The sequence below is a fragment of the Mobula birostris genome, chromosome 5 (assembly GCF_030028105.1).
Source record: "Mobula birostris isolate sMobBir1 chromosome 5, sMobBir1.hap1, whole genome shotgun sequence".
In the NCBI taxonomy this organism is placed as follows: Eukaryota; Metazoa; Chordata; class Chondrichthyes; order Myliobatiformes; family Myliobatidae; genus Mobula; species Mobula birostris.
Window position 1 is genome coordinate 206,936,006 of NC_092374.1, and position 9,201 is coordinate 206,945,206.

Sequence of the window (9,201 nt, forward strand, 5' to 3'; positions counted from 1 at the left end):
GAGGTCTCTCTACTGATGCGTGTCTCTTTACTTTGCACAGCTGTGCGTTTGTGACCTTTGAGACAATGGAGTCTGCTGACCAGGCCATCACTGAGGTAAGGAGAACGGCGAATGGCCAGGAGAGCTACCACCCCCAGGGAGTGGTTGTAGCTTCCTACCACATGGACCATAAGACATTGGAGCAGAATTAGGCCATTCAGCCCATCGAGTCCGCTCTGCCATTCCATCATGGTTGATTATTATATCTCTCAGCCCCATTGTCCTGCCTTCTTGTAGCCTTTGACACCCTGACTAATGAAGGACCTATCAACCTCCACTTCAAATATACCCAATGACTTGGCCTCCACAGCTGCCTGTGGCAATGAGTTCCACAGATTCACCACCCTCTGGCTAAAAAAAATTCCTTCTGATCTCTATTCTAAAAGAATGTTCTTTTGTTTTGAGGCTGTGCCCTCTAGTTCCAGGCTCACCCTCTGTAGGAAACATCCTCTCCATGTCCACTCGTTAGTCTTGCAAGACCATGGACCTGCGCCTGGGAAGTCTTCACTCTCCAGGGCGCAGGCCTGGGCAAGGTTGTACGGAAGACCAGCAGTTGCCCATGCTGCAAGTCTCCCCTCTCCATGCCACTGATGTTGTCCAAGGGAAGGGCAAGGGCCGACACAGCTTGGCACATGTGTCGTCGCAGAGCACAGTATGGTTAAGTGCCTTGCTCAAGGACACAACACGCTGCCTTGGCTGGGGCTCGAACTCACGACCTTCAGGTCGCTAGTCGAACGCCTTAACCACTTGGCCACGTGCCCACTCTATCTAGGCCTTTCAGTATTCAATATGGGTCAATGAGATCCCTCCTCATTCTTCTAAACTCCAGCGAGTACAGACCCAGAACCATCAAATGCTCATAATACATTAACTCTTTCATTCCCAGGATCATTCTCTTGAACAACTTCTGGAATCTCTCCAATGCTAGCACAGCCTTCCTTAGACACAGGCCCAAAACTGCCTGCAATACTCCAAGTGTAGTCTGACCAATGGTTTGTGAAGCCTTAGCATTACATCGTTGCTTTTATATTCTAGACCTGTCATAATGAATGCAAACATTGCGTTCGCCTTCCTCACCACCATCTCCAACTGCAAGTTAACCTTTTGGGAATCCTGTACGAGGACTCCCAAGTCACTCTGCACCTCAGATTTCTGAATTCACCCTGTTATTAAAATCTAATATTGTAGCAGGTTACCGTTCAAATACTGATATGTACAGCGGGTCTGCGAGGATTTCAAAACATATGATCCATCGTCCCGTGTTCTTGCAACCATCCAGCTGGTGATCAGCCAGCGTGAGGTGTTTCCTGCGAAAACACCTCACTGATCTTAGGTTGTTTTAAAAAAAAGAATTCACTGCTTCATTTGCCAGTAACGGTAATCGTGATGTATCTGTTTATTTTGGGGAAGTGGGTATGGTTTAAAGAATAGATGGGTAGCGCTGCATGCTGCGTGCCAACAAAACTTTTTGCATGTACCATCTTCGGCACAACTGCCTTTGAATCAGAATGACTGACCTACTGTATGCCATGAAATTTGTTGTTTTGCAGCGGCAGTAGAGTGAAGTACATAAAAATAACTATACGGTCAGAATATATACATAGAAAATCAGTAGTACAAAAAGAACTTAATAGTGTGGTCACTTCGTACACTCGATCCCTTCAACCACTTTCATTTACAATGAGAAACATCAAATACTGCAAAAAGAGAACAAGCGAGTGAGGTTACATTGAGTGTGTGCCTTTACCTAACCAGAAGAATGTGTGTCTATGAGGGTGAGGGTCCTTCAAGGTGGATGCCACCTTCTTGAGGAATTGCCTTGGGAGGAAGCCCTCAATTTTGGGGGGGCTGGTGGCACGATGGAGCTGGCTGAGTTTACGACTTGTGCGGCCTTTTCCTGATCTGTGCGTTGGAGCCTCCGCACCGGACGGTGATGCAGCCAGTCAGGATCCTCCCCACTGTACATCTGTAGAAATTTGCTAGTCTTTGGTGACATACAAATTCTCCTCAAACTCCGAATGGAATAAGCCACTGCTGTGCCGCCTTTGTGATTGCATCAATTACAAAGGGTGGGCCCAGGGCAGAACTACAGAAATATTGACGCCCAGGAACCCGCAGCTGGTCTCCTGGGCCATGAGTCTTGGGACTGGAGAGGAAAAGGGGGGAGACGCCATCATAGGAAGGTGGGAAAGGGCTCTGCCTGAAGCATCCACTGTTATTCGTTTCTGTAGATCATAGTCATAGTCATACTTTATTGATCCCGGGGGAAATTGGTTTTCGTTACAGTTGCACCATAAATAATAAATAGTAATAAAACCATAAATAGTTAAATAGTAATATGTAAACTATGCCAGTAAATTATGAAATAAGTCCAGGACCAGCCTGTTGGCTCAGGGTGTCTGACCCTCCAAGGGAGGAGTTGTAAAGTTTTATGGCCACAGGCAGGAATGACTTCCTATGACGCTCTGTGCTGCATCTCGGTGGAATGAGTCTCTGGCTGAATGTACTCCTGTGCCCACCCAGTACATTATGTAGTGGATGGGATACATTGTCCAAGATGGCATGCAACTTAGACAGCATCCTCTTTTCAGGCACCACAGTGAGATGCTGCCTGATCTGCTGAGTTCCTCGAGCGTTTTGTGTGTGTTGCTCTGGATTTCTGTGCCTGACTGCCCTCTCTCCTTCCTCCTCACAGATGAACAGTAGCATGGTGGGTTCAGTCTACCTGAAGGTGATGATCGCCCGCAAGCAGCTGATGCTGGAAACGGCCACGCGTAAATCTGTCTGGGGGAGCCTGGGTAAGTGGAATCCCTGATGCCCTCCCACCCCAGAGCCGAGGGCTGGGCGGTGTCGGGAATCAGGGAGGACGGGGCTATCATATGAGGAGGGTGGCGGACGATGGTTGAGGGAGTTGGTTGGGGATGGGAGCAGGCTGTGCAGGTGGGAAGGGGACAAGGCTGGGGTAGAAGGCCGGGTGCCATCGCTAACAATGGTGATGCATCTCTACATGTATCAGCAGGCCCCTTGGCCCATCTAGTCCATGCCGAACTCTTATGCCGCCGGTGATGTTGGATTCAGAATGAGCTCGGAGGCTGGTGAAAGGGTGGAACAAGCTGCCAGTAAAAGTGGAAGTGATATTTGAAAGGCATTTGGATGAGTACATGGACGGGAGGGGTATGGAAGGCCGTGGTCCAGGTGCAGGTGAATAGGACTAGGCAGATTAATGAAGGGCTTGTTTCTGTGCTTCAGTGACATAGGAGCAGAATTAGACCATTCGGCCCATTGAGTCTTGTCTACAATTCTATCATGGCTGACTTATTTTCCTTCTCAGCTCCATTCTGCCTTCTCACTGTCACCCTGACTAATCAAAAACCTATCAACCTCTGCTTTAAATGTACCCAATGACTTGGTCTCCACAGCTGTCTGTGGCGATGAAGTCCACAGATTCATCGCCCTTTGCCGAAAGAAATTCTTCCTCATCAGTGTTTTAAATGGATGCCCCTCTATTCCGAGTCTACGACCCCTGGTCTCAGACTGTTCCCTCGTATTATCTGGGCTCATTTCTCTGGGAAGCTGGATCTGGTGGTCGTTATATCAGCTGGGGAGGGAGGGGAGGGGTTAGGGATGATATTGAGGGGTGAGGTGTATTGTAAGCAGTGCCTTTGCTCTTCCCCCCACAGCAGTGCAAAACAGTGCCAAGGGGTCCCACCGGGACAAGCGGAGCCAGGTGGTTTATAATGAGGACTACCTGGCATAAGGCAGCCTCGGGGAGATGAGTGAAGGAAGGAACGAGAAAGAAGTGACCTGGTGCACGGGAAGGGGACCATCAGAAATATCTGTAAGCCAGACAGGTCCCTCCTTTCCTGCTGTTGTAGACATTCCAGCTGAGACATCCATCGCTCCCACCTCCCCGAGACATCTCTGTACCACTCCTCCTCCCACCACTCATACCACCTTGATTTACCCCTCCACCCTCCCACCTCCCCGAGACGCCTCTGTACCACTCCTCCTCCCACCACTCATACCACCCTGATTTACCCCTCCACCCTCCCACCTCCTCCTCCCCTCCACCCTCCCACCTCCACCTCCTCCTCCTCCCCACTCTCCCCCCTCCTCCTCCCCTCCACTCTCCCCTCTCCTCCTCCCCTCCACCCTCCCACCTCCACCTCCTCCTCCTCCCCACTCTCCCACCTTCTCCTCCTCCCCACTCTCCCACCTCCTCCTCCCCTCCACTCTCCCACCTCCTCCCCTCCACTCTCCCACCTCCTCCCCTCCACTCTCCCACCTCCTCCCCTCCACTCTCCCACCTCCTCCTCCCCTCCACTCTCCCACCTCCTCCTCCTCCCCTCCACCCTCTCACCTCCTCCTCCCCCCCTCCACCCTCCCTCCTCCTCCTCCCCTCCACCCTCCCTCCTCCTCCTCCTCCCCTCCACTCTCCCACCTCCTCCTCCTCCCCTCCACTCTCCCACCTCCTCCTCCTCCCCTCCACTCTCCCACCTCCTCCTCCTCCCCTCCACTCTCCCACCTCCTCCTCCTCCCCTCCACTCTCCCACCTCCTCCTACTCACTCCTCCGCAACTCCTACCTCCGTCCCCCACCCCTGTCGTGCGAGGTCCCCTTGCATTCCACCACTATTGCTGGGCTCTTGATCCAGGTGGCCCTTACCCTCTCCAACCCTCGGGGTTGCTCTCGGGGGCCCAGCATTTCGTTGTCCACAGGGGCTGGATATGTGGGAGGCTCAGTATGTCTTACCGCCCGACCTCATCCCCACAGGCACACGGGGAGGGGGGGGGAACAGAGAGAAAGAGATACAGACACACACCCTAAACTACACTGGTGACACTCCCACCCCCCTCTCCCTGAACGGGACCCCAGCATCACATCGTGGACAATTGGATCTGTTTATCCTCCGGCCCCAGAACGGCCAACTGTAAATAAAACGCTTTTGTGTTCAATAAATTGACAGTCCAAATGCCGTGCTGCACGTTGTCGTTGTGTATGTAACTGCACACTTTGCGGTCTAACAGTTAGCGTGATACTCTACAGCACCGGCGATCCCACCACTGCCGTAAGGAGTTTGTCCGTTCTCCCTGTGACCGGGTGCTCCGGTTTCCGAACACATTCCAGCGACGTGAGTCGGTCTTAGTAAGCTGTGGGGATGCTGGAAGCAAGCGACATTTGCAGGCTGCCACCAGCACATCCTCAGCTGTAAAGGGTGCGTTTCCCTGTGTGTTTCGCCACATGACAAAAATAATCTATCTAATCTAGCTCTGTAATGTCTGACACACAGGGGGAGAGAGAGACACACACACACACAGACACACAGATGTATCCCTCCCTCCATCAATGATCACTGGCAAGGTAAAGCGATTGCATTCATAGTAACACTACTACACCGTGCAGACGTACGGTTAGGATTAGTAAACTGTGGGCATGCTGTGTTGGTGCTGGAAGCACAGTGACACTTGTGGGTTGCCCCCGGCAATTCCGCGGACTGTGTTGGTTGTTCGCATAAACAACATATTTCACTGGGTGTTTCAATGTCGTCTTCTTAAGCCCATCACCCCAACTGGGGCATGGGCCTCCGACAAGGGTCCTCTGTCCTGGGCTGAAGGTTGATCAGCTCTGTGGCTTCTGCCTTCACCGCACCATTTCATACATCTTCTAGGCGATGTACATCTTCCTCTCCCAGGGATGAGGTCTTTGGAGCTTCTGCTGGCGTTTCTGTAGCTCTGGGTTTTTACAAAATGGGGTTCCTAGCCCCGTGCTCAACCCTCCTCCTCTTGAAGCTGAGCTTGCGACAGCCATGGCAGAATTGTTGTCATATACATGTGACAAATAACGCTGATCTTTAGAGGGGGATCTGCCGGTGGTGGTGTTTCCCTGCACTTGTCCTTCCTGTTGGGAGGGGCAGTGGGTTTGTGACAGACCTTTGGAGTAATAATAACTTTATTTGTAGAACACTTCATACACATGATGTAGGTCAGAGTGCTTTACAAGGGGTAAAAGCACAAATATGAAAATAAAAATAGACATGGAAATAGAAGACAAACAGATGCTCATTAAAATCAAGGTTAAATAAATAGGTTTTGGGATGATGTTTAGAAGTGTCAACTGAGTCTGCAACCCTTAGTTTTAGGTCTTGAATTTTAGAGTGTAGTTGAAAAAAGCTGACCTGCCAATTATCTTTTGAGGGAGATTGTGGTGGAAGACAGCCTGAGAACTTGACCAGGATTATAAATTGAAAATGATTCTGTGATGTACTGAGTCCCAGATCACTGAGAGCTTTAAAAACAAGTGAGGAAACCTTAGGAGTGACAGCAATGTGTTTTGTCGTTTGCATACACACCACAGCCTCTGCGTGCCGATGGAGGGTGGGAGGGAGTGTTTGGGGGGGATGGGTGGGGGACTGCGTTACCCTGGGTCACATTCCGCTGCTTGAGATGCGCTGGAGCTGCACTCATCCCGCACACCCCTCACTCGTACCTTAGACAGTCCGGAGGTGGGTACCCGCATTTGTATTGGAGGGGTCGTGACTGTCACGTGACAGCACTGCCCATTTACCTGGTCGAAAGACGCCACCTGCCAATCAAGGTTTGACCCCCTCCTTGACCATCAATGCACACCTAACCATTGGCCCCTTTAGTTAGCCTTGTACTTGACCGCGGGCAATTGGCCTTTGTAATCAGCTTAACCCTGCTGCACTATGAAGGAAGCCACGTGTGCTTGACCCTTTCTCTTTTTTGCTACCTCCGAGGGACCACACCCTGCCGTTGGTGAGTTGTGCATTGAATAGGGTTAGGGGTGTGGGTATCGTCCCTAATATCATAAGAGCCGTGCCTGCACAGAGTCAAGGGTGTCGGGGTATCGTATTGACTTTTCCCTTGTATGTGAGTGTGCCTGTACTTTGTTTCCACGCAATTTTAATAATTGTCCACATGTGTTTTATTGCTGATCCGACTACTGTAAATTGTGTGTGTGTTGCTTCTGTTGCCATCTTCCCATGTTTACCTTCCGTAAATAAAACCCTTTACTGCCAAGACTGTGTCCAGAGTCCTCGCCTTTGAGACCTATCGAATCTGTTTCCACGCTTACAACAGCATTAGCTTCTCAGCTTCTGGCCATTCTTACAGCATGGAAACAGGCCCTTCATCCCCATACTATTCTTCCAAGGCCCATCCACCCATGCCTTCCAAACCCCTCCCAACCACGTATGTAACCAAACTTCTGTTAAATGTTGGAATTGACCCTGCATCCGCTGGCAGCTCATTCCACACTCTCACCACCCTCTGAGTAAAGAAGATCCCCCTCATGTTTGCCTTAAGCATTTCACTTTTCACCCTTAACCTCTAGTTTTAGTCTCGCCCTACCTTAGTGGAAAAAGCCTGCTTACCCTATTGATGCCCTCATAATTTTGTATACCTCTATCAAATCTTCCCTCAATCTTCTAGGGAATAAAGTCCAAACTATTCGATCTTTCCCTCAATTCCTGGCAGCATCCTTGTAAATTTTCTCTGCACTCTTTCAATCTGACTGATATTTTTCTTATAGATAGGTGACCACAACTGCACACAAATTAGGCCTCACCAGCATCTTATACATAGCATCCCAATGCCTGTACTCAATACTTTGATTTGTGAAGGACATGCTGGTCAATGGTCATGAGGGCTGTGGCAGTAATTGTGTAGATGGTGAGATTCTCTTGATGGTCCTTCCTGCCACTTCAGTGGTGTGAATGTGACTTGTACAGTTACCGGCCCGTGCCTGGCCGCTCTCCAGGTCTTATCACACACAGACAGACACTGGCTGCTTCCTTGGCTGAGGAGATTCATGTAAAGCTGTAATGGTTATAACCACGAAAGATGGTAGTGGCTCAGTCACAGTGGTCTCTCTGGGTGATTGCCTTTTATGTATTTTTCACAATCACAATACACTGTGGGTTATCACGTATGGCAGGTCTACCTCACTAACTAGTGAATTACCCAATGGTGACAGAGCTGGGCTTGATGAAGCCTGCTTCAGCAAGGGATGACGATGTCAGAGGTGCTGTATGGTCCAGCAAATAGTGGAGCATACCGGTAAGGTGGCGGTGTGCACAGATGCAGCAGCCCCGACAGAGCCAACCAAGTGTTAATGGTTTTTTTTAGACGTCTTTTGTGATCTCAAGACCCTGCTGGATATTGAGAACTTCAAGTACTGCAAGTCTACCCCATCATCGAGTTGATTGATGTTGGAGGAGCTGGACTTGATGCAGGCCTGCTGTCAAGAGGGTTCAGAGTCGGTGTGGGCTGACGATGTGCAGTCTGACAGCCAGTGATTGCCTTAGTCGATTTTCCTGTCATCACAAGGCCCTGGTGGACATTGGCAATGTAGAATACTGTGAGTCCGATTCACTGGGTCATTGAGAGAGCTGTGTAGCAGCAGCTGGTAAACAGACCAGACCCTCATGCCTTGGAGTCGCCCACTGCAGCTGCCCAGAAATGCTGGAACGGCCTGAGGGCACGCTGGAGTCTACGCTGGGTTGGGGGTTGGCCTCTCCAGTTGCTGCTGCTCTCCAGTGTTTGCTCAGTGGAACACAAGCTGGATTGCTTTCATCTGTGACCGCGCTAGGGTGAGCTGAGGAACTGCTGCAGGCTTGTTCTTGCAGAAACATGGCTCCAGGACAACATCCGATTCACCATCAATCTACAAGCCATGATACTCGGGGAATTTGGCTATATGAAGATTATTTTTTGTAGCTGTTTTTCTGCTATCATAATTGGAGGAACACACCTTATATTCCGTCTGGGTAGCCTCCAACCTGATGGCATGAACATCGACTTCTCTAACTTCCGCTAAGGCCCCACCTCCCCCTCGTACCCCATCTGTTACTTATTTTTATGCACACATTCTTTCTCTCACTCTCCTTTTTCTCCCTCTGTCCCTCTGAATATACCTCTTGCCCATCCTCTGGGTCCCCCCCCACCTCCTTGTCTTTCTTCCCGGACCTCCTGTCCCATGATCCTCTCGTATCCCCTTTTGCTTATCACCTGTCCAGCTCTTGGCTCTATCCCTCCCCCTCCTGTCCTCTCCTATCATTTTGGATCTCTCCCTCCCCCTCCAACTTTCAAATCCCTTACTCACTCTTCCTTCAGTTAGTCCTGACGAAGGGTCTCGGCCTGAA

The 9,201-nt window shown here is 50.4% G+C and overlaps 1 protein-coding gene across 1 annotated transcript in view; it reads left to right on the forward strand.

Moving 5' to 3' along the window:
* The window catches only part of nelfe (negative elongation factor complex member E), a 28,213-nt gene extending 23,203 nt beyond the window's left edge, over window positions 1-5,010 (forward strand). The window contains exons 7-9 of the mRNA XM_072259576.1: window positions 41-95; window positions 2,735-2,837; window positions 3,720-5,010. Of these exons, the coding sequence (XP_072115677.1) occupies window positions 41-95; window positions 2,735-2,837; window positions 3,720-3,796 (235 nt within the window). The 3' untranslated portion in view covers window positions 3,797-5,010. The remainder of the gene's footprint in view (window positions 1-40; window positions 96-2,734; window positions 2,838-3,719) is intronic.
* Window positions 5,011-9,201: the final 4,191 nt, after the last annotated feature.